Source organism: Wyeomyia smithii, chromosome 3, assembly GCF_029784165.1.
Source record: "Wyeomyia smithii strain HCP4-BCI-WySm-NY-G18 chromosome 3, ASM2978416v1, whole genome shotgun sequence".
Taxonomy (NCBI): Eukaryota; Metazoa; Arthropoda; class Insecta; order Diptera; family Culicidae; genus Wyeomyia; species Wyeomyia smithii.
This window is the reverse complement of record NC_073696.1, coordinates 116,004,763-116,030,168: the sequence shown is the minus strand read 5'-3', so window position 1 is coordinate 116,030,168 and position 25,406 is coordinate 116,004,763. Positions and strand designations below refer to the sequence as shown.

The window sequence follows — 25,406 nt, the reverse complement described above, 5'->3', positions numbered from 1 at the left end:
ATTTGACATATTTCGATATTTTCTGGGATACTTTCACCTCAACCATCTCAAAATTACGCAATTTTACGCACGTGGCAGTTTCATAACATGAAATAACTATCCTTAGACTTTCAATTAAAGGTACACACTTTGGTATGTAAGAGTATGTAAGCAGCCTTTTCGCCTGTTTTTCAAAACTATTCGGTGCCGATTTTTGTATACAAAAATTTTAAAATAAAGCAGTTTTGAGTTCCGTAAGTGGCCCCGACCGATCTTGAGCTAAACATGCATGCATGTTTGATGAGGTCACAAAGAAAGGAGAAAATGTTAGAAATAGATCAACTAAAAATTGAGTTTTTCTTATATTCAGTCATATATTCAGTATTGTAAGCGTGGATGCAAATAGTAGCTTTTTTCAAATTCAATTTATTCTTCTTCCCCGATTTCAAAAGGAGCGAGCAGAGATTTCGCGTCTTTCGAAAATGTTTTAATGTAGATGATGGACGTGGATTTTGGAAAAGAACGTGATGCTTCGAAGCAGCTCTAATTGGAACAAGTGAGGACATGAAAATGCTCGCCTCGGTTTTTGTTCCATCATCATTCTCGAAGGTTTGGTTATACTCCGGATTCCCGGATGAACGGCAGATCCAGCAGAAACTCTGCATCCGTGAGATTGATTAATTTCCCTTCGTTCACCTCGATGATACGCTCGGCTGTTAAGTCAAGTAAATGTTGCAGTTTGATTTTATTCTCTGTTTCCGATATATGGGCAAATTCATCCGCTGGATAGTAACTCTTTCTAGCAATTAGCAATCTATAGTAAGGGGGATAGATATTTGCATTTCGTTTTTTTTTGCGCCTTACTGGGTATTGTTGTACCGCTAGACTGACAAATCGCTTTCCACCATGAGTGTCTACTCCAGGAATCCCTAATTCTGGTTAATCAAGAAGGAGTTGTTTGGGAAGCTTCATTAATCAGCTCAGCCGCATCCGTTTGCTTCTCTTCCCGAAGCTTCATTCCCGTCGCAAATGCCAGCTCATTTGACGGGTAGCGATTTGGAAAGTCAATATATGCTTACAATACTGAATATATAACTGAACATAAGAAATTTTTAGTTAATCTATTTCTAACATTTTCTCCATTTTTTGTAACCTTATAAAAGCATGCATGCATGTTTAGCTCAGGATCGTTTGGGGCCACTTTCGGAACTCAAAACTGCTATATTTTAAAATTTTTGTATACAAAAATCGGCACCGAATAGCTTTGAAAAACAGGCGAAAAGGCTGCTTACATACTCTTACATACCTAAGTGTGTACCTTTAATTGAAAGTCTAAGGATAGTTATTTCATCGTATGAAACTGCCACGTGCGTAAAATTGCGTAATTTTGAGATGGTTGAGGTTGGGATGACTGATAACTTTGTAGAAGGTTTGAAAATTCGGAAAAATCTGAGAAAAAAGTTATAAAGAAAATTGTGATTTTCAGGACCTCTTCATAGAAAACTTTATGTTGCTCGTAACATATAAGAGATAGACGCATGATGACTTCGACAAAGTTTATTGTTTTGAGATCATCTAAAATTTTGCCGAGGACACCATGCGTCTATCTCAATCTGTTAAAAAAATAAATTTTCTATCTCACTTTTAGGTGAATTGATCACTCATATTCCTACATTTAAAGTTGTATTTTTTAATATCTTGAAACTTCTCCGAACATACATCATGGGTATAATAAACATTTGAAACGCTATTTAATTAATCGCACGAAAACGGCAAAATAAAACACTGTGCGCACGTTTTGAGTGCAATTTGAAAGCTGAAACATTCCATTTGTCCTGGGCCAGGCGGGATCCCGCCATCATTGTTGAAAAACTGCTCGAACGAACTGGTGGCGCCTCTTGTAAAGATGTTTAACCTTTCTCTGCAGCAAGAATTGTTTCCTACTAGTTGGAAAAATTCATTGCTCACACCGATATACAATAAACGGATAATTACCGAGAAATTACATCATTATGTGCTTGTTCCAAAGTTTTCGAAATAGTCGTCAGAACAGAGCTGTTTTCATCGTGCAAAAACTATATTTCTAGTGACCAACATGGTTTTTACATTAAGAGATTCGTCACAACCAATCTGTCGCAGTTTTCTTCATTGTGTTCTCGCTCAATGGACGCGGGATTGCAAGTGGAAGCTGTGTACATGGACTTCAAGGCTGCGTTCTATTGTGTTAAGCATGACATCTTTCTCCGAAAGCTGGATACCCTGGGGGTCTCCGCTATGCTCGTGAAATGGTTTCGTTCGTACCTGACCGGCAGAGTTGTATGTGTCAGTCTTGGGTCGTCACATTCATTTACAGCCATTTACAACGTCTTCTGGAGTGCCGCAAGGGAGCAACCTGGCTCCACTTTAATTCTCACTGTTTATTAACGACGTTGCTACAATTTTACCGCGAGGTACACGACTCCTTTTCGCAGACGATGTAAAAATCTTTCGGATTATAGCCTGTCTTGGAGACTGTTTGGAACTACAAAAGTTGCTTGATGCTTTCAGTGATTGGAGCAACCGTAATCTTCTTACCCTGTGTGTAGAAAAATGTCATGTGATTACCTTCAGCAGAAAGCTTCAATCAATTAGCTTTCCATACAGCTTGTCTGGGCAAGCTCTTCAGCGGGTAAGCCAAGGTAAAGATCTTGGCGTAATTTTGGATAGTCAACTTACATTCCGGGCACACTACGAAGATGTCATTTCAAGAGCCAACAAGCAACTAGGATTTATTTTTAGAATTGCCGATGGATTCCGCGATCCACTGTGCATGAAAGCTTTGTACTGCGCCCTGGTAAGATCGATGCTCGAATCAGCGATTGTCGCTTGGTGTCCGTTCAACAAGGTCTGGATTGATCGCATTGAAGCTGCTCAGAAAAAATTCGTGCGTATGGCACTGAGGCATCTTCCTTGGCATGACGCTACGAGGTTGCCGCCCTATGAGCACCGCTGCATGTTATTGGGGATTGAGACGTTAGAGAGAAGAAGATCTAACGCACAAATTATCTTTGTTGCGAAGGTCCTGAAAAACGAAATTGATTCGCCTGCTATTCTCGCAGAATTGAATCTCTACGCTCCAGAAAGGAATCTGCGAAGACGTCAGCTTTTAAACTTGGAGGCAAGGTATAGTCGGTACGGCCAGTATGATGCGATTAGGTTTATGTCTACGAGGTTCAACGAGGTTGCAGAACTGTTCGACTTCAACGAACCCATCAAAACTTTTTTACGTCGCCTGCGGATTCGCTAATTATTTATTGTTAATCGTCTCTAGTTGTTAATATTATTCATTAAGACAAAAATTGTCAGATGGAATTTTTAAATATAACATAACATAACATAACATCAAGACGGCCGTTGAAGTGTCCTTCGGGCTGTCCGGGTAGTCATGCAGTAATGCCTGAATGACTGTCTATTCCTGGAGCGGTGGAAGCTACAGAAACTGGTTCTATTGCCGAAGGCTGGGAAACCGCTAAGGGACTCATTGGCATACAGACCCACCTGCCTGCTGGACACTAGTGCTGGGACTTTCAACCGAATATATTTGTGATCCGGTTATCCGAAGCTCGGATCACGGATGAGTGAACGAACACTTTTCGAATGACCGGATATCCGGATACGGATAATCGAATAGTCGGATATCCGGATATTTACGATCCGGATATCCGCAAACTTTTTCTGTCTGTTGAAGGCCGTTCAAATAAAACATAACGCGGAAAATGACTTCTTTCGCAATCTCTCATCCCTTCGTAAATAGTTATTCACATAATTCTCATTAAACTATGTTCAGACACAAAATCCGGATGTCTGGATATCCGACTATTCGAAAATCCGGATATCCTGTCGAATAATATCCGGATATCCGATTGATCCGGATTTTGGATGTTTATCGGATATTCGAGGTCGGATATCCGGATTTTTAAATCCGGATAGTCCCAGCACGACTGGACACTGGCGGCAAGGTGCTTGAGAGGATTATCCTAAACAGACTGGTGTAGTACACAGAGGATGTGAACGGCAAGTAATTTGGCTTCCATAACGGTAGGTCCACGCTGGATTCTATCCGTTCCTTCACCAAGACATGCGGAAGTAACACTTTAACGCAAAAGAAGAATCGTCACGCTTGATGTTAAGAATGCTTTCAATAGCGTCAGCTGGGACTCCATAGCGTTCGCGCTTAGGAGCATCCATGACCCGGGGTCGTTGTACAAGATCTTGGAAAACTACTTCCGGAATCGGGTACTAGTTTACAACATGAAATGCGTCAGAAATGCGTCCCAATCACCGCAGGAGTACTGCAAGGTTCTATCCTGGGCCTGATATTGTGTAATGTCTTGTACGACGGAGTGTTGAAGCTAAAATTTCCTTGTGATCGTCGGTTTTGCGGACGGCATAACGCCGGAGGTCTATGGCAAGTCGATCGGAGAGATCGCGAGGTCGAGGACTGGATGCACTCCAGGAAATTGTCAACGTGGTTTCATTCATACTTAGGTATGGTGGGCCAGAGGGGTCCGAAGTGCTAAGTACTAATACTTATCGTGGTATACTGAAAACTACAGGCCTGAGGGTTGCGAGTGTGTATCGTACGACGAAATCTCCATCTTGTTCGGCATGATGTCTATCAGTATCGCCATTAAGGAGGATATAGAGTGCTTCGATCAACGTGACACAAGAGGCATACGAGGTGGTAGAAGGTGGTTTTCGATTATCAGATCATATCCCGGATATATCCGAATGGGTCTAGAGTAGGCATGGAGGGGTGAATTTCCAGGGCCTTCTTCAGGCAGTATCTACACAGGTTAGGGCTAGTGAGGACCTCCATGTGTCTCAAATGCTTAGTTGTGGAGGAGACCGCTAAGCATGTCGTCTTCGTATGCCCTTGTATTATGCGTGCGAGAATCGACATGATGGTAGTGAGCGGGCCCAGCTCTACTCCGGGCCACTTAGTTTGGAAGATGTGCGAAGACCTGGATATCTGAGGTGCGGTTGTGCACCCTTCTTTCAGATAGTCTTGGAGCTATATCTTGTTTGGCGGGTCAACCGGTAACACACCAGTGGTAACTAACTGCCAGTCTCCAGGTGGGTAGTAGGGTGCCAGGCAAAATGGTCATCTCGAATTAAAAAAAAATACCCTACACAAAATGTTCACCTGCTCGAAAAAACACCCTGTGCAAAATTTCAGCTCAATCGGACTTAAAATAGGGTGGCGCAAAGCGATTGAAGTTTGGCTTTTTTGAAAACCGAAAAATCACCCAAGGGGGGGGGGGATACGTGAAATTTCGGTTTTCGAATTTTTTATTTTTGATGCCAAATGACTTAAGAACGCATGAAACGTCGAGAATCGGTGTCATCTGAATTTTTTTTTTTTGCAAAAATTTACTCTCTGGGACTTAGTCGTTTTTTCAATTGTGGAAGGCGGAGTTCAAAATGTTTAGAATTTATCTTTTGAAATTGATTACTAGTCTCTCGAAATAGCTTGTATAATGATATACACTATAACTAGCATCGAATACATTATGTTTCATTAGGGTGGTTCATTAATTCGGCATAGGGTGGTTCATAATATTGTGAAAAATGAGTATAAAATGAAAAAAGCACTCCTGTTCGTTTGATTATTGTGACGTCTTCGACAAAGCTGTAGATAATAATTCGGTCTTACCAAAAAAATTACACTCAAAAAATGATTCGTTCAAAAGTTAGAAGAAAGATTAAAAATTAATTATTCAAAAGGGGTCTATTTTTAAAAACTTGATTTTTTTAATAAAACCTACGAAAGATTAACAAAACAATGAAACCAGTCCGATCATATAGAAATCAAGAAAAATGAGTTATCATTTTTTGAAAAAAAAAATTTATTTTCAATTATTTTTTTAAAAGGCAATTTTTTTTGGAAGGACAAAATATTATCTACAACTTTGCCGAAGACACTATGCCGTTCGACTGTAGACATATTTTCATATTCCAACAGAGCACTCTATGAGGAATCAAGAATATTTCTACAGTCAAAACGGTTTATTTGATTGGCATAGTGTATCTGGCAAAGTTGTAAATAATAACTTCGTTCCTCCAAAAAAATGTACCCTATGAAAAAAAAAATAAAAAATATAACTTTTTTTTCTGATTTCTCCATGGCCGGTTCCATTGTTCAGGAAAACTTTCGTAGTTTTTACAAAAAAAAAATCAGTTGTTTTAAATGGGCTGTTTTCGATAATTAATTTATAACTTTCTTTTATTTTTTTAAAATTAGTAATTTGTTTTCAGAGTGTATATTTTTTTGAAAAACAAAACTATTATCTACAACTTTGCCGAAGATGTCACACCGCACACCGGCACGTTTACGTTCTGATGATGTAAACTTGACAGAAAATGTATGGTCGAACTGTCAAAACGACGCAAACCCAGAAAGAATGAGTCAATTGTGTTGCCTATCTGATAGAGATCCCTATACTCTCATTATCACTGTATAACATCGATACAGTCTTTTGTCCGATTATATAAGCCAGAGCACTGTGTGTTCAATCAAGTGTTGGCGAAGGACATTATTGTGGTAAATAAAACGAATAAATTGTCTGGTACAACATTCGAAAGACGAGTGCAAGTGTCTTAGAGAGTAGATTTTCCAAACAAAGTAACATATTCCATCAGTTTCCACCGTTTCATTTAAAATTTTAAGACACTTGGAATCGAAAACATTTTTCAAATATTAAAATTCCATGTACCACCCGTGTGTGATTTTGCAAATGACATGAAGGCATTCAACATTTTCCACGAGACACAATCTTAATTTTGATTAAGATAATTTTTTTTTGCACAGAGTAGTTTTGTAATTTTACTTATAATTTTTCCAATTCAACATTGCCACCCTAACGACAATGATATAACAAATATTATATTTTCAGGATTTTTTCTATTGGTATTCAGTGAAAAGTGATTTTTTCCGTTTTATACTCATTTTTACACAATATTATGAACCACCTTTTGTCGAAAAAATGAACCACCCTAATGAAACATAATGTATTATTCGATGCTAGTTATAGTGTATATCATTATACAAGCTATTTCGAGAAACTAGTGACCAATTTCAAAAGATAAATTCTAAACATTTTGAACTCCGCCTACCACAATTAAAAGAACGACTAGGTCCCAGAGAGTAAATTTTCGCGAAAAAAATTTTTTTCAGATGACACCGATTCTCGACGTTTCATGCGTTTTTAAGTCGTTTGGCATCAAAAAAAAAATTTCGAAAACCGAAATTTCACGTACCCCCCCCTTGGGTGATTTTTCGGTTTTCAAAAAAGCCAAACTTCAATCGCTTTGCGCCACCCCATTTTAAGTCCGATTGAGCTGAAATTTTGCACAGGGTGTTTTTTCGAGCAGGTGAACATTTTGTATAGGTTTTTTTTGAAATTTTCTGGTCACTTTTTTTCCATACGATGATTGGCGCCCTAGTGGAGTTGTGCATGTTCGTTATAGATGTTATCGCGGAGTGAGTTTATTTTCTAAATTTAAAATTGTTTTTCCTTGGAAAAGTTCGCGGATGGTTGTGCGAGGCCGTGATCAAGATTGGCCAGCTGGTTCCTGCTTTGAAATCATCACATTGTTTGGTGATTTTCGGTTATTTTACACCTAAAGAATTGTTAAACATATATACAGGTGTTCTATTGAAATGTGCTGAGTGCGAAAAGTGTGAAGTTCCACAAAAAAGTGAATTTAATTGTGAAAATTGAATGTTATTGCGTTGCTTTTTAGATTCACCAAAGTGTTTATTTTTTCTTGTTTTTTTTCTATCGCTGTCTTGGCGACGGTTTGAAAGTGTGGAGTGTGTGGTGTTATTACATACAATAAGGAGAGTGTTTTTCGAGCAGCTGCTCCACATAGTTTTATAGTGATTGAATGCTCATTAGGGATTTATTCATTGGCATAGTGCAAATTATATTTAGCTTGTATCTAATTAAACTTGAAGTGAAAATTTGCCAATAAGATCAAAACCATGCATCGCCGTTTACAGTGTTTATGTGCTATCTCTTTTCAACGAATGAAATGTTGTATGGATTAAACGAGTGTGTGAAGGCATACAAGCATGTTGCCACTGTACTTCCATTTAAAGAAAAGTCCAAAAACGATGAAAACAACTGGAAAATGAAGAGATGAAAGCTAAGTATACGTTTTGTCTTGTCTGTATTGTAAAGTGATATTTTGATGCTTGTTTCTAGTTTTACTTTATGTGAGAAAACAGATACAGAGAGATTTTGATTTCATCGTTGAAATTGTGTGCGTGGTATTTTTTTCCGCAGGGTTTCAGTAACAAGTTTTATTTTTGTCCACAAAGTGTTAGTGTGGTTTGTGGAGTTTGGAGTATGTGTTTCTCAGGAATCATATGCTTTGATTTTTTGATTGTTTTAGCTTTTGACCAGTTGTTTTACATAATTTGTTATATTTATGACTAGTTCGGCACTTTGTCAATAAATTTAAAAATATATTCAGGCTTATATGTTTATTTGCTTTTATTAAATTGTTGAAGCTTTGGATGCATGAAACATTGCCAATTTTCATATTTATAAGGCGTATTAGGCGTACATTGTTAAGAGATAATCGACGTAAACGCCGAGTTCCTGCGCGTATGTGTCGGCCGGGGGGATTAAAGCGGTTGTTCGTAACGCTTCGGTGTAAACGCGTATTCAGCCCGGGCGAGTTTTGCTGATATATGGACTTCCGGCGTGTGGTGATTTCGCGAAGTGAACCCAGATATTTCATCATATCTTTCTCATCTTCATCAACGTTAAGTCGGAGACTGCTCGCGCGTTGCATCTAAATTATTACATCGGAAATCGAAGTCGATTTCGTTCAGTCGATAAATATCATTTCAACCCCCGCGTCGGTACCTTCCATGAGGTCGTATTATCTACAGATGGATCAACAACGCGCAATAGTTTTAGGTATAAAGAGCATCACCTTACGAGGAGATATACGGTAATTTCAAGTTGTCTCGGTTTAGTCAAAAATCCTGTATCCTCGCGTACGTTTTATTGTTGCGGTGTTACATTGTCAAACTAAATAAGTTCGAATCACATTATGAATATCGTGGCGGATGTAATAAACTTGTAGACGCGGCACTTGTTCTGAAGAACCCGACATTAGCGCATTAGCGCATCGTTTACCAAAACGAACCCTGCTGTATACCTTCCCCTTTATCCAACATCCCAGTGATTTCTCGTGGAAGTGCAGAGGTGTTCTCGGCTTCCAATAAAGCGAGTATCACGTCAACATATTCCTATAAAAACTCCTTATTTGACCTGCATTCGGATGCGGCCGGCGCTGATATTGCCTAATATAAAGATTTAGGTCACCTGTTTTTACACATTGAGGATGCATGTTGGTCCCAGACATCATCTGTTGGTTCTTTGTGTAATTACAGCTAATCTGGCAATAACGGAGTAGCAACCGCGGGCGGTCAATCATGCTCATGCTCATGCTCATGCATGCTCATACGATGATTGGCGCCCTAGTGGGTAGCTATGAGGTATAGGTTTGTACGTTTTGCCGTACGTTGTTGTGCGCATTAGTTAACATTGATACATTACATTACCGACGTGGGATTGCCGACATAGTATTTTTCACCAAAGTATTAGCAGAACGGACCGACAGTCGAACATCGAATACATCTTAATAACATTCTGGTTACGCTAAGAAAACCAAGAGTTTTCAACCCTCCGCAACGAGCTTGAAATTATTCACAACATGAACCTAAATGCCGTTTTAAAAGATCTTTTAATGAACTCCAGCAAGTTTTTAACACCGATATGTAGCCAGTAATATTGAAAAATAGTATATGTTTATTTTTAAGACGACAACTTCGTGATTATTAAAAAATGTATTTTTGATTTTTATTCATTGTCTTTTGATATTAAATGTGGACAACGAGCCTACAGCCTATATTGTCCAGAACAAATAAATAAATAAATAAGCCATAATTGTTGGTGAGTTTTCGACTGTTGAAATGTTGTGTGTTGGTCGGAGCAAACACAAAAGAAGGTAGAACGACTTATTTTATACTGTCCGACGTTTCGTCACTGATCATCTTCAGGGGAAAATATTCCTTGTTCGTTCCTTGTCTAGATGCTTTTTCAAGCTGATCGTTAGGGCTACTGATTAGGGCTACTTTGGGTACATTAAATCTATTTGCTGTGGACCTATTGCGATGGCGGATAGAACCGTTCTACTTTCTTTTGTGACTGCTCAGCCGAATGTACAACCAACATAACTAAATGAGAGTAAAGAGAATGAATGAAGCACAAAAGCCACTTTCCGACGTAATACGTAATACGGTCGGTTACGACGTTGTTCCGGGAAGATAAGGGCTAGAAAATGGATTGGTTTCAGTGGATTTGGTTAAATTCAACCCCACGTCCCAAGTTATCTCCTCAGGTGTTTGTAAGAAGATTTCCGCGTCACCTTAAAAAAAAGGGACTCACATTAAACGGTTCTTTTTTCAGTTTTTTTTAATAAAATTTCAAAACAACAAACTATGAGAAAAAAAAAATTACATCGTGCAACCTGTGCAGCAAGAGTTGTAACATACAGCAACTGGAGCACACGGTGATGTATAGCAGGCATATGAACTGACTTGATAACCGCACTTCGCGGGGACGGAACTTCCGTATCCGGTAATGGTTGCAGCCAATCGGTTCGATCCAGCTTGATGAGACTTTACACCGACACCCGCTATTGTACTTCCTCGACGTGTTACGTGAGATCTGCAAATAATAAACATTTAAGCGGCAGCTATCATCTGTTATACATCGTATTTTACCCTTTCTTACCCAATATTGCTTTGATCCATTTTTGCAGCCTGTGTACAAACGATTAGACCATTGAGTTATCAACGGAATCTTCGAAATTCGACTGTTTAATGATATATATTTCAACTACGAAACTAAAACTGCTTCGTTGTCAACATTATTTGACATAACAAGCGTGATAATAAGAGACCAATGTATACTTTGATTATGATGAGATGGGTAAGAAAGGGTCACTCTATTTAAAACGAATTTCACTTTCATTTCTAATGTCTGATTTTATATTTTAGTGTACAAACAATAAATAGCAAAAAGTATACAAAATATAATCACTTGTTTCTAGCTCTTGCTGATCCAGTTACTGTAGCCCCATTCTTTCCTCCTGCTCCGGTTCCTGCTTTTCCAACACCTCCTTTTCCCGTTCCACTAACTATGTCTTTTCCTCTAATCGTATCTTTTCCAACCCCAGCTCCTTTTCCTGCACCAATTTCTTTGCTTAAGTTATTCCCTTTGCCATCACCTACTCCTTTTCTTGAACCAGTTTCTTTACCCGCACCCACATTTTTTCCAGAACCTGTTCCTACACCCGCGCCTGCTCCTTTCCCGGTACCAGTACTTTTACCACCTGCACTTCCTCGTTGTCCCTTTCCACCCATTCCCCCCTTAAACGCTTTACCATCTCTACCAGCAGTTACATTCATCCCGCGACCAAACTTAACCCTCGTAACATCCAACGGATCCACTTGACCAGGATAACACTTCAGCTTATCTGCTGGAACTTGGACTTTATAATCCTCTTCACAGTATTGAGTTTCGGTGCACACCACATCCGCTTTTCTCACTCCCGACTTAAGCATCGCCGACGGAGGAGTAAACTCCAAATCCAACTCGGACTCACTCTCGGCTGGTATGTCTTTAAGTTCGGTTGTCACTGCAAGGCCAAGCCGCTTCGAAAGTTTACGCATTTCTTTTGACATTATTTTCTTCTCTTTTTCGCTTCTATGATTGCAGGAATCAAACTCAGAACAGCCACACATCGTGAAACCCTTCACCTTTAGTGCGTTACGAAGCTGATACAGCTTGCTCATGTTCGGATCTTTTGTCAGCTTGAATCGGATAGGTTCACAAGCGAGATAAGGATCTTGCGCGGTTTTCAATGTTTGCGAATCTTTCAGTGGATTCATCACAATAGCATACTCACCATTTCGCTTCACTATTTGCAAAGTATGCTTTTGCTTAATTTTATCCGTTCCATCGTCATCGATCTTTGAGCTTCGTTTACCTTTTCTGCTGACTGGAACGTTATCCAGTGGGTAGCTAACTAAAAAGTGTTGCATTAGCTCCTTAATCGTTTTTCGCACAGCGCCTGGTCGCCAACCCTTTCGCACACATCCGATACCAGGCGTTTTGATGTCCCATCGCCATCCCATGTGTGGAGGAACAGGATTGCCACGATGAATGCACTCTTGATGGCCGACTACGATACCAGGGTAGCGATTTCCATATCGGTATGAATATGTCCCACGATTTTGCTTTTTTATTTGTCTCAATAAACTTCTCTGGTTTTTTCGTATTTGAGTTGAACTGAGAGCAGAGCAGCCTTTATCCAGGTTATCTGTCACGCCAGGTCCCACTTTTCTTACTTCAATACTCTGGATACCATCGGACATTATTTTCTTGGTTTTAGTTTGGGATTTTTTCAATATATCTTCTACGTTTAGAGATACAGTGGAACTACGGGTTGAACAAGGACCCAACTTTTCTTGCTTTCGAGGAGCATCGTCTCCATAAACTTTCTGAAGTTGAGATAGCCTTGCCGCTTTACTAAGCCTTTTCGGTAATTCCATAAAACGGTCTCGCAATGATTGTCTCGTTTTTGGTCTTTCCTCGGATTTGCGGGCCAGCATTTCGGAATCTGAGGTAGACGATTGAGTGGTAGAATTAATTTTATCCTGCTGTGTTATTGATGCACGTCTTTCACAATCCGGACAACGGCCACCACGCAAGCGACAAAGTGGACATGGTCGCACTTCTAGTGACAAAGAACGACCGGAGGCCGCCAAAGATTGCCTTTTCTGAGGTTCAGCGAATTCAAAATCACCCATCCAGGAGTTCATTCGGCTCGGAGTAATTTCGTGCATTGCGGGTTCTAGATTTCCTGTTCCAAAAGGTTGGCTTTTGTAGTTGCACTTTGGACAGGTAGCATGTGGGGGAAGCCAGTCCATGTTAAGTCCACAACGTTCGCAATGGCTAGAATAAGGATTGCTGTTACTAATAAAAAAGTGGTTGAGGGAATTTCGTAGCAACTGTACCGAATTCCGACTGATGTAGGGCACAGATAATTACGATCCGGTTGTTGGAATGTATGGAGGGGGTAACTGTTTGATCGTGACTGAGTGGATCTGGAAATGAAAGAATAATGCTCAGTAATCCAAATTAAAAGTAATACTTTTAAGGTGAAACCTCATTGAATCCAAAAATGGGCGACTTCGAATTTTCGAAAACACAAGACTCGGATATAGTTTATGCGTTCCCTGTGAAAATGCTGTTTTATGTTTGCTGTGGTGAAGCAAACATAAAATAGAATTTTCATAGGGAACGCAATGAGTATTACCGAGTCTTGTGCTTTTGAAAATTCGAAGTGGTGACTCGAAGTCGGCTATTTTGGGATTCAATGAGGTTTAACATAATGGAATCTAAACGTTTGAAATTAAAAGTCTACATAAAACCATCAACACTCATTGTAATGAGAGTATCTGAGGACAAGGGACTACCATTTGGCTCCAAGCGGCTATTTACTGTTTAGGCTCTCCGGCAAGTGATTCCGCTCAAATAAGAGTTTGAAACTAACGACTCATATGAAGGATTTGACGCGCAACACTATTAAACTGGCATCCAACTGTTAGAGGATCGCTACAGGGTACGGCGAAAAAAAACGAAAATGTCTGGTGTTTCTTTCAATATTATTTGAAGTACATTTAGGCAATAATATCAACGTTATCGAGTTTAATTATCTTTATAGGGTCCTCTGCAACAAATTCACTAGATGTGTCCTCCATTTTTAGCAATGACATCTTCGAAACGACGCCGGAAGCTACAACACGTCTTTCGAAAATAGTCTTCCAGTATTGACCGGCTCGTGCGCGCTATGTTAGACTTTAGGGTGTTCACACAAGGATGAGATATTTTGCAGGGTCTTGCTTCAACACACGTCTAAATCAAATAATCCAACAGATTAAGCTCCAGGCTGCTAGTAGGCTTCAAATCTTATTTAACGTATTTATCCTCAAAAAAGTTGGCTTTCACCCAGGGAAGCACTTGGACCTCCCAAATACCGATATATCCTTCGGTATTGACTTTAACACCAGTATTGACAAAAAAAGGCTGCATTTCCAACCCGTTGGACGCTACCATGCCAAACATTGATACACCAGTCGGATGTTCGGTTTGAAATTTAAACTTTACTTCCTCAGGATTTTACTCCAAGAACAGTATAATTTTTTGTCCTTTTTCAACGAGAAATCCATTTCTTCGAACGACTCACTCGTAGTTCTTTTATCCGCTCCATGATCAGGTGGCGTCCACCTAGCTCTGGAAGATGCGTGCAAGTTTTCTTTGATGATTCCTCGCATGGTTTTCTCAGAAATGTTGGCAACCTTGGCAATCCTATTATAGAACGTACCGTGTTGCTAGCAATCTTTGCACGGATCGATTTGGTCACGTTTTGCATACGTGAAAACCGAGGATGTTTACTTCCTGACTTCCATGTGAAAATATTTTGATGCGATAAACTGTGGTCAAATGACATCCGACGGCCTTGGCAATGTCTCTCGGCATCTTTTGGGCGAGCGCTAAAAACTCGTAATCATTTCTTGGTTATCACTTATTTCACTTTTTTGCAACAAACAGATTTCAAGGTTCTGTTGCAACACTTGAATGTAAATGCAAACCAATATACACAAATAATACACAAACTAACTTAATACTGACATTCGAACAATTTTTGAGAGCTTGACCAGAGAAAAGCCTCGGAGCCTGAAATACACGGTGCCGTCTGCACCGCGACAAACGTCAGAAGAATCTTTCAGGAAAGTGCTGGAAGCCGAAAACTTGTCTATCACTTAGATCCGCTTCCCCTACTTACACCTAAACAGTTAAAAATTGTCCGCAATGCCGTTCTGGCTAAATACCGGATGAAGAATCATAATCACACACGAAGGCCCTGACTTCTTAAACCCTTCAGGACAGTGTAAACACCACAAACAAGAGAATTCTCCATCTGCTCTCAAACTAGAACTACGGTTTCATCAAACGTGTAAGGTAAGTTTCTAGAAAAACTGTTGAGCTGCAAAGAGGAACTAAACCAACAGTCTGTTAACATCATACCTGCATAGACCTTCCTGCTGAACTATAAGGATGGTAAAGCACATATGCAGCAGCTTGACAGAAAGCTTTCTGACACAGATGCGGAAGGCAGGAAAGGTATGTTCGGAGACTTCCTCAGGAAGAGGTTTCACTGAAAAATATCAAGAGTAGTAGCTGTGTATGCAATCCTTCTAACCGTAATCCGTCCAGACGTGCGAGTAGTACTTTTGTCGTATATTGGGGAGCCTGGAGCTGAGGATAAACAAAAAATCTATCTCAGCATCGCCGCTATTGACAATCGTCCGTCTTTCGGTACTCCGCTAGGTCCCACGAAAGACATGATGATGCTGAATTTGGATGTATCTCCGTCAAGCGAAGGCGGTTTCGCGGACCTTCACTAGATTCTTGGATCAGCCAACACAAACAGTAAGCTGATCTATTGTAACCATTCTCTTAACAACATTCATTAACCGGGATATAGTTGTTCTTACCGCAGAAGTCCTAATTTCACACAGGAACGCACACCACACAGTCTGGACCAGTCCGGATGTAAATACATGAGGTGAGTACCTGCTTGAATAAGGGGGTCTATACACAGAAAGAAGACGAAGCGCTTACCGTTCTGGCAAGATACGTGTGTCAGTTTTTTCTCCCTTACTATGTCACTGGCCGTAGACGTTCTTCTCTACAAGCTATCGCAGCTTGGCTTCGAAGTCATCGGCTATGCTGAACTGGACAGCTCAACTAGACTACGCTATCAAGAAGGAGACTTTAGGGATATGAGCTTGCAATAAGCCCCGTATAACCTGTGCATTTCTCGTAGGGCGGCGGTAAATAAACCACAGCTCGTTCAAAACTTAACAATGTTCAACGCCTGGCTTTCTTTCAGTTACCAATGCCTTGTACACAGCGCCAAATGCACTCATGAAAGCCATGCTGTGCTTACGATTTCTACATGTCTAGAAGGAAACATCTCCATGAGAAGAAGGCTGCCCAGAAAAATAACGATACTCGAAGGTGACCTACCAGGTCATCTAAGAGATTCCAAGCTAACACCGCAAACGAAGCCCAACATAGAAAATTCATACAGAATAATAAACACAGATCGCTCGATGCGGAACAATGGAGAACCAAACCATCGGGCACCATCCGTTTCTACACGGATGGCTCGAAAAGCGGGTCCTAGATTGGAGCTACGGATAAGGTGTAGGAGGCTAGTCTAATAATTCAATACAACCCTCAGGGAACTATTCCATCTAAACAAAGTTTTGCTACATTAAGTATCCGCCGTAAGTACTCTACTAAGAACAATCCGGAAAGTAATATGAATCGGAACAATCGGTATCGTTCCAGGCGAAAGAAAAGGGACAATGATTGAAAACTCGGAACGTGGAACGTCAGAGTTCAATTCGGACTGGGGAGCGTGGACATCTTAGCCAGCGAGCTGCAAAAAGTAAAAGCGGAAGTGTGGTGGCCGAAGATGGGTAAATGTGAATTCCGAGTGGTAGATCCTATCGCGGGCATGATTTTCAAACACCACATCTACTGCAATGGCGGCGACAGAGGTGAACAGTCTGATCAAACGTACCGACAATCGATAAACCTGATGATGTAAAGAAGGAGTTCCATGAGCTTCTCGATAAGACATATGGAGAGGTGTAAAGATCGTCATCGGGAAAGCAAATTGTAATTCGATGTGGAGTGTCAAGAGGTGACGGACGAGAAAAACCGGGCCCGTACTCGCACGATGATGGCAGCAAATCGTGTGACTCGCCAAGGAAGAGTTTTCGAGAGGCTAGAGCGGCCGAAAAGAGACTCCGCCAGTCAAGAAATGTGAGAGGCGCAGGTTAGCTTCTCCTAGCGCGACACGAGAAGTTTCTATAATGTGGTAAACGGAATTAGGAACCGGACGGTGCCAATCCCTGCCATGTGCAACGGCAAGAAAAGTAACCTTATAACCGATGAGACACTGGTAGCCATGCGATTGAAACAACATTTCGAGGTGTTGCTGAATGACGAAGAGGATAAAGCCGTTGACAGGAACAAGAGAGAAATTTTCGGGGATGGGCAAGCTGTATTTTTGCAAAGCTTGGACGAGATTGAGAAAGCTTGTAAATAGATTGAAAACCACAAAGAATCTTGAAGGGACGGCTTCCCAATCGAACTTATCAAAGCCGGGAGTGAGCAGCTGTTACGTGAAATCCATCGGCTCATCCTCATAGTTTGGGTCGAAGACAAATCACCAGCGGACTGGATGGATTAATTCATTTGCCTAGTCTACAATAAGGGCCACTTGATTGCAGTAATTATCGTGGCATAACACGCCTCAATTCTGTTTACAAGATTCTCTTCCGCATCCTGTTTCTTAGACTAAGGTCGAGCAAGAAGTCTGTCAGAAAGTATCGGTGAGGTTTCAGGGAAGGGTGATCTAAACCGGACCAAATGTTCACTTTGCGTAAAATCTTTCACAAGTTCGGAGAAGTAAACTTACGGACTCATCACCTGTTTATAAATTTCAAGGCGGCATACGATTCAGGTAAGTTGTTGTTCAACATTGCCTTGGCGGATTCACTACGGAGTGCTGGCGTGCAAAGAAGCGGTACTACTATCTCGAAGTCTCATATGCTCCTTGGCTATTGATATCGCCGATATTAACAGTGGACGAGTCAATGATGCCTTTTAAAAGGGAAGCAGCGTGAAATGGATTTACTATCAACTCCACCAAAATACATAAAGTGGCTGGTGGAGAGCGTGGGAGTTTGTCGAGTCTTGGTACTGAGATAGATGGGGGTATCTATGAAGTAGTCGATGAATGTGTGTACCTTGCTACTATTGTAACGTGTGACAACGGCATCAGCCGCGAAGTGAACGGTTTACGTAGCCAGCAGCATGCATGACCGCACGAAATTTGTGCTCTGCTGGACGCGGTGGTACTCTACGACCATGAGTGTTGGTCGATGGAGGAGGCCGACCGGCGAGCACGGAGTCGGCGACTCCGTGGTAGACTCCGTACTCGTTGGATGGGTGGTGTGGAGGAGGACGCCCAACCAGCAGGTGTTAGGGGCGATTGGAGAAGACTAGCCCAAGACCGAGTGATGTGGAGACGTATTCTGGATTCGGCAGTGGGTCGTTAACGACCTGTCGCCATAAAAATAAAGTAAGGTAATAGCGGTTACCAAAGGGCTATTTACAAAGTAGAAAGTTCTGAACACGTCACATGCAGTATTTTCTCATTTTAATTTCAGTTGCTTTTGACGTAAACAACGATTTCGTTTGAAAGTTATGTGCAATATCATTCAAATTTGCGTTAAATATTAAGAAATTTCCTATCATAAGCGATGGAGGCAATTCTTCATATGCGATTCGTCATTAATAAACTAGTCATCGTCACGAGACTCATTGCTCGACACTCTCCTGCTTTTTATCGTTTAAACAACACTTGCCTCTTCGGCAATACTGAACCTTAGAGCTCGGCGCAGTTACACTGCTTTTGCAGGGCTCTTGGTTCATCGAGGTTCAACTCCTTCGGAAGTTACCTCTAAACGAACCTCGAACGAACACCAACAAATATCCAGTGTGGTTTAGTCCACAATTGAAGAACCTAAAAAATAGAAAACAAAAAGCACATAAAATATACAAAAAAGACAACAATAGCGAAAATCTTCAAAATTACCAAGAAATTTGCCGTCAACTTGACGCAGCCATTAAAATTGCCTAAGAACTTTTTCAATTACGTAAAAACCAAACTAAAAAGTAGCAACTTTCCATCACGAATGCATCTTAACAGTAAATTAGGACAAACTAATAATGAAATATGTAGTCTTTTTGCCACTTTTCTCAAGAAATATACACTGCATTTGAAGAAACAGATCGCGACCGCGAATATTTCTCGTATTTTCCTGAATTTTCGAATACTTTATCTGTCAAACAAATATCTGAATTCGATATTCAGAACGCACTTAAAACCTTAGACGCTACGAAAGGTCCTGGACCTGACAGAATAGCTCCAATTTTTCTCAAAAACTTGGCAGAAGAACTATCTACACCTTTACTACACCTCTTTAATATGTCTCTGAAAAATGGAATTTTTCCAGAACTCTGGAAAACCTCATATTTAGTGCCAATTTTCAAATCTGGCGCTAAATCAGACATTTGTAATTATCGTGGAATTGCCATTATTTCATGCATTCCAAAATTATTTGAATCAATCATTTATGAAAAAATCTTTCAGCAAGTAAAAAACCAAATCACAACTCAACAGCACGGCTTTTATAAAGGCCGATCAACTACCACAAATCTTTTGGAATTTATAACTTTCACTTTGACTGTAATGAACAACGGCAACCACGTAGAAGCTCTTTTTACGGACTTTAGCAAGGCATTTGACAGAATCGACATACCTTTATTGCTCTTCAAGCTCGAAAAATACGGAATGGAAACAAAATTCTTGGAATGGCTGCAGTCATACTTAACAAAGAGAACACAAATAGTCCGCTTTCAAAATTCCTTCTCAAACCCAATAGAAATAACTTCCGGGGTTCCTCAAGGTTCTCACCTGGGCCCTCTTCTTTTTATATTATACGTGAATGACATTTCCTTTCTTCTCAAATCAATACGTGTGCTTATATATGCTGACGACATGAAGCTCTTTATATAAATAATTAATGCAGAAGACTTCGAAATATTCCAGAATGAAATTAATGTATTCTACACTTGGTGCAACAAAAGTCTATTGCAACTCAACATCAAAAAATGTAATTCAATAGCATTCAGCAGAAAAACAGTAACACCACCTACAAACATTTTCTTAGGAAACCAACCAGTAGAAAAATGCAAAATCGTAAGGGACTTTGGCGTAATCTTAGACTCCAAACTTACATTCATAGAACATTATAATACATTTATCAACAAAGCAAATAGTATGCTGGGCTTTATAAAACGCTTCGGCCACAATTTTCAAGCCCCATATACAATCAAACAATTATATATTACATACGTCCGACCAATCCTGGAATATTGTAGCATTGTATGGAGTCCATATATTGTCACACATGAAGAACGCATTGAATCTGTCCAAAAACAATTCCTTTTGTACGCACTTCGTAAGCTGAATTGGACAGCATTTCCCTTACCATCATATGAAGCACGCTGCATGCTTATAGACATACAAGCACTTAAAGAACGCCGCGAACTTTCAATGCTTTATTTTATCAATGACATTATTTCTCAACGCGTGCAATCTTCTAAATTATTATCGCAACTAAATTTTTATGCACCCAGTCGTCAATTAAGAAATCGTAAAATATTTCCGGAAAACTCGGAACGGAAAACTAACTACTCAAAAAATGGCCCAATAAATCGCATGATGCGTCACTATAATCAGCACTGCGAAAATATCGACATCACTATGGGCAGAAATCAAATCAAAAAACCTAAATTAATCCACCTAGCGGTCAGACCCAGCCTTTCTCATTCAAACTTTTATTTGTAAAAATAGATTTACATTACACAGGTTCTAAAATATTGATGTTGTAATCTATACATATAAAAATGCAGTCCGGTTTGTCTGTCTGTTTGATCCATATAGGTTCGAAAACTACCGAACCGATCGACGTGAAAATTTCTATGTAGGAGTTTTTGGTCCCGATAAAGGTTCCTATGATACTTTGAGACCCCTCGCTCTTCTGGGAAGGAGGGGTCCAATAAAAATGAAACATAAATTTCTGCACAACTCAAGAACAAACCAAGCAAATGAAACCGAATTCGGCATGTGGATGTTTTAAAGGGTAATAAATATGTCCATAATGGTTCGACGCCCCTCCCTCTTATGGAAGCACATGTTTCTGCACAAATTTCTGCACATCTCGCGAACTAATCAACTATATGGAACCATATTTGGCCGGTAAATGTTTTTAGTGGTAACAAATATGTTCCATAATCGACCTCAGGCAACATTTTGGATTGTAAGATAGCAACTTCCGGTTTCTGGAAAACAGCCAAAACTGGACGATTTCCACCCAATATAATAATATACGGATAAAGAAAGATACACAGGAGCAAAGTTTGACCACAGATACCATTTTGAATTCTAAGATGGCGACTTCCGGTATCGGAAAAACAGCGGCAAACGACCAAATACCACCCAAAAAGGGGGGTATTTTCGGAATCGTAATGATGCACTGGAGCCACAGATCGACTTCAGACACCATTATGAATTGTATGATGGCAACTTGTGGTTTCTGGAAAACAGCCAGAAATGGCCGAATTTCGTCTAACATGAGTATCTCCGGATCTAGAATGATACACAGCAGCCGAAATCGTTCAAAGACCCTATTTTGGATTCTAGGTTGGCGACTTCCGGTTCCTGGGAAACAGCGGAAAATGATCGAATTACACCCAATGTGAGTGTTTCTTCAACCAGAATGACGCTCAGAGGCCAGAAATTATCTTAAATACCATTTCGAAATCCAAGATGGCGACTTCCGGAATGATGCAATGAGCTAACAATTGACCTCAGGCACCATTTTGAATCGCTAAATGGCAACTTATAGGAAACAGCCGAAAATGACCAAATAATACTCAACATGGATATTTCTGTAATCGAGATGATGCATAGGAATCAAACATTGACCCTTGACACCATTTTGAATTTAAATACGACCACTGTTAGTTTCTGGAAAACAACCAAAATAACTAAATACCTCCCAATATGAGTATTTCCGGTGTCAGATTGATGCCAGAAAATTTGCTGAAAATGACCGAATACCACCCAATATGAATATATTCAGAATTAGGGCGATGTACAGAAGCCAAAAGTCGAGGATGTTGTCATTTCGATAAAACAAATCATTTCAAACGATTTGTCTTTTGACTTTGATCATATCCTATGGCCGATTCGTCGTGCATTTGCAGACTTCAAACAAACCGCAAGGAATCAATGAACTTGGAACGTTCAAATAGTACGACACCACATTTAAATTATGTTGAGGCCACATATATCGATCAAAGCAGGTATAGTTTCAAATAGTCTTCGAATTGCTCTTCTTTCCATAACTTTTGAGACAAATATCAAATTGTTAGGAAGTTTGTTATTTGTAAGTTTGAGAGATGACTCGTTCATATGACACTAATTATGTTCAAATAAGTCATGTAACCTTTGAGATAATAGACTTTCATTGTTTTATTAACAATTTAATACATAACGGTTACTTAAGTTCGATTATAATCAAATGAAATGGGAACGTGTAGGGCAGCCAAACTTTGAAACCACGTGTTCAATCATAATTCATCAGTTAACCCTTAACTAGCCCGCTCATCTGATAATAATAATCAAATCGGTTGTGTAGTTTCTGAGATAATGAAGTTTCGTGATTTTCACAAGTCGGCACATTACAAATGAAGTTACAGTTCGATTACAGTAAAATTCAATAGGGTCTTCTGAGGCAGCTAGACCATCCATTTGACACTAATTTCGTGGAAATCGGGTCGGCCATCTCTGAGAAAAGTGAGTGAGTCCAACAGGCAAAGTAATAGTCCGACTGCAAAACAAATCAATAGGGTCTTATGGGGCAATTAGACCTTCCATTTGACACTGATTTTATGAAAATCGGTACAGCCATCTCTGAGAAACATGAGTGAGATTAAACAGTCTTCAGAACACGTTTCTTGTCATAACTTTTGAACCACAAGTTCAATTTTTATGAAATTCTAAACTTAAGGGTTTTCTAGGTAGCCCGTTCTTTTGAGACCAAATCGGTTGTGTAGTTTCTGAGATATTGATGTTTCATGATTTTCACGTTTTTAAACATAACCTCTAAACTCAAAATCCGATCACAATAAAATTCAATAGGGTCTTATTGGGCAATAAGACCTTTCATTTGCAATTAATTTCATGAAAAACGGTCCAGCCATCTCTGAGAAAAGTGAGTGAGAATAAAAATCTGCACATACACACACACACATACACACACACATACAGAAAATGCTCAGCTCGTCGAACTGAGTCGATTGATATATGCCATTCGGCCCTTTGGAGCACTTTTATACTTTCGGTTTTGCAAGTGATTGCTATACCTTTCTAGGAGAAAGGCAAAACGACTAACTACTGGAAATAATGTATAAAATATAAGAAAACATTGTATTATTATAACTGTAGTCTACATTTGCTTGACGAAAAATAAATAAATAGAAAACTTGATACCAGGTATGGAACACCAAATTCAAAACAGTCGCTTGTTTCATCAATCATGTTGTACTCAATTATTTCAATTCAAAATCAAACGTATTTAAAAAAAAAAAAAATCCAAAACCATAGTCGTTCTTTATGTTATTAGTTCTACACAGATTTTGCGAAAATGAATTTTCCATAAAAACTCGTACTTAAGTAAATTAAAACTTCATTTTTGATCTGTGCATGATAAAATATATGCTAATAAATAATAAATCTTGGGACTCAGGAAACCTTATTCTGAAAATGTAGAACTTAAAACGTGAAGGACGACTATTTTTATCTTATTTTTTTTTGAAAATACGTAGTTTTGTGGTTTTGTACTGAAACAATCTGAAAACTTCGAAATTCACTGTTATTTACCATATTTAATTTACCTAACATGATTTGATACATGGAACAATTGATACGTATGAAAATTTCCAGCTTTTGCTCAATTTGTTGAAAAAGTAGAAAAAACAGACATTTTTGCATCTCACGGAAACGGGGAGGGGCCCAGAGGGGTGGTACCTTCACCAAAACTTAGAGCAACTATTCCCCTTGAGTAATGTTCCAAATTTTCCCAAATCGACCGCGCCAGTGCTGAAGTGACCATTTTCAAAAGAAAAGGTTCCGTCTCGGGTGTTTACGGATTGAAAATGTTTTTTCTAGAGGTCACTAAACAGATAACAGAGCACAACATGAAAATGCCTCTAAACCCTTACGGACATTGAATTTTATGCTAGGTACATTAAGGACTTTAAGAGAAAGTGATTGGTAAAAATTACGCATTGTTACATTTATCAGCAGAAACGTACATACCTTATTCCATCTTTATTAGAATGAACAAAGGTTGGTTCTGATATGCGTGCATAATTTACAGGAACATCAATAGGTGGTGAAAAACTAAAAATAAAATTGAGTATAATATCACAGCAACTATCACAGACTGGACACTGTACCGTTTTGCGCTGCCTTCTGGGTAGCCAACTTCAGTATCATCTCTCCATGGAAATCGACCGCATGTTTTTCCCGTTACGGTAATGCCTCCACAGTGTTTGCAAATTCGGTTGTCAACATTGTCTTTTGGTAGATCCTGTTGTGCACCAACCGGATACAATTTCGCTTTCCGTTCGATTCGTTCCAATTTCCGTTTCATCAATTCAAGATCCATATCACGCTTTGGTTTTTCAACGTGAGTGAGGATTCCATCTATCAATTCATATCGGCAACTCACTTCACTAGGGCTTCGCACGCCACTACATTTTTTGCATGTTAGCAACTGTCGCATAGTGTCTTCCTGATATTCACTACTTCTTCGCTCTGGGGTATCGTTAACGATGTACAGAATGCTGTCGTTTTCGATCTTCGATGCATTCAATTCTACGGCCGATTGCTGTTTATCAGTTTTCAAGATAAGGTGGATCGTTCCAACCGATAAGGATCCATGCTTAACGGCGAATTTCTGAGATATGATTGTGGGTTCGAAATGCGGTGGATCAAAAGAAACCAAATGGTTTTCCGCCAAACATACGCTCGTGCCGCCAAGTTCGGAACCATTTTGATCAATGATAACTTTCAGATTATTATTCGAAAGATAGTCTTTGAACTGTTCCGGATTGTCACAGGGAATGCTATTGAAGATTTTTGAAGTCAAATTCTGCTTTTAAATATCATCAGTTTTAAACGTACCTTATCGCAAAACCTCTTCGCTGCTTATTAATATCCGACACTGTTCCGAATATTTCAATCGGATCGGAATCACCCAGCAACAGGCGAATGTTGAGCTCACGCGGGTCATCCTCTCCAAAATCGTTTAATGTGAAAGATTTCAGCAGAACAATTAAATTGTACCCCTCTATAGCGTCATTTCCGTAATTTTCGGAAGTTGTATCATTTGCAACGCTTAAAGTGATAGAAGACTGGGTCCCGTTCAATTCAACCATTTTGATTTCGAATCTTCAAATTACTAACCAGAAAAAGTACAGACGCGCCGGAAGGGAGTTCTGGAAAAAGTGACGTTA

The 25,406-nt window shown here is 39.7% G+C and overlaps 1 protein-coding gene across 1 annotated transcript; it reads right to left on the bottom strand.

Moving 5' to 3' along the window:
* Positions 1-594: 594 nt before the first annotated feature.
* Positions 595-25,406, bottom strand: LOC129728500 (uncharacterized). Its single transcript, XM_055686946.1, has 7 exons — positions 25,075-25,406; positions 24,345-25,016; positions 24,205-24,288; positions 13,124-13,213; positions 11,145-13,061; positions 10,560-10,769; positions 595-793 (listed from the first exon to the last, which is right to left on the bottom strand). Exons 1-7 carry the CDS (start codon positions 25,326-25,328, stop codon positions 595-597), a joined length of 3,426 nt encoding a protein of 1,141 aa, XP_055542921.1. The 5' UTR covers positions 25,329-25,406.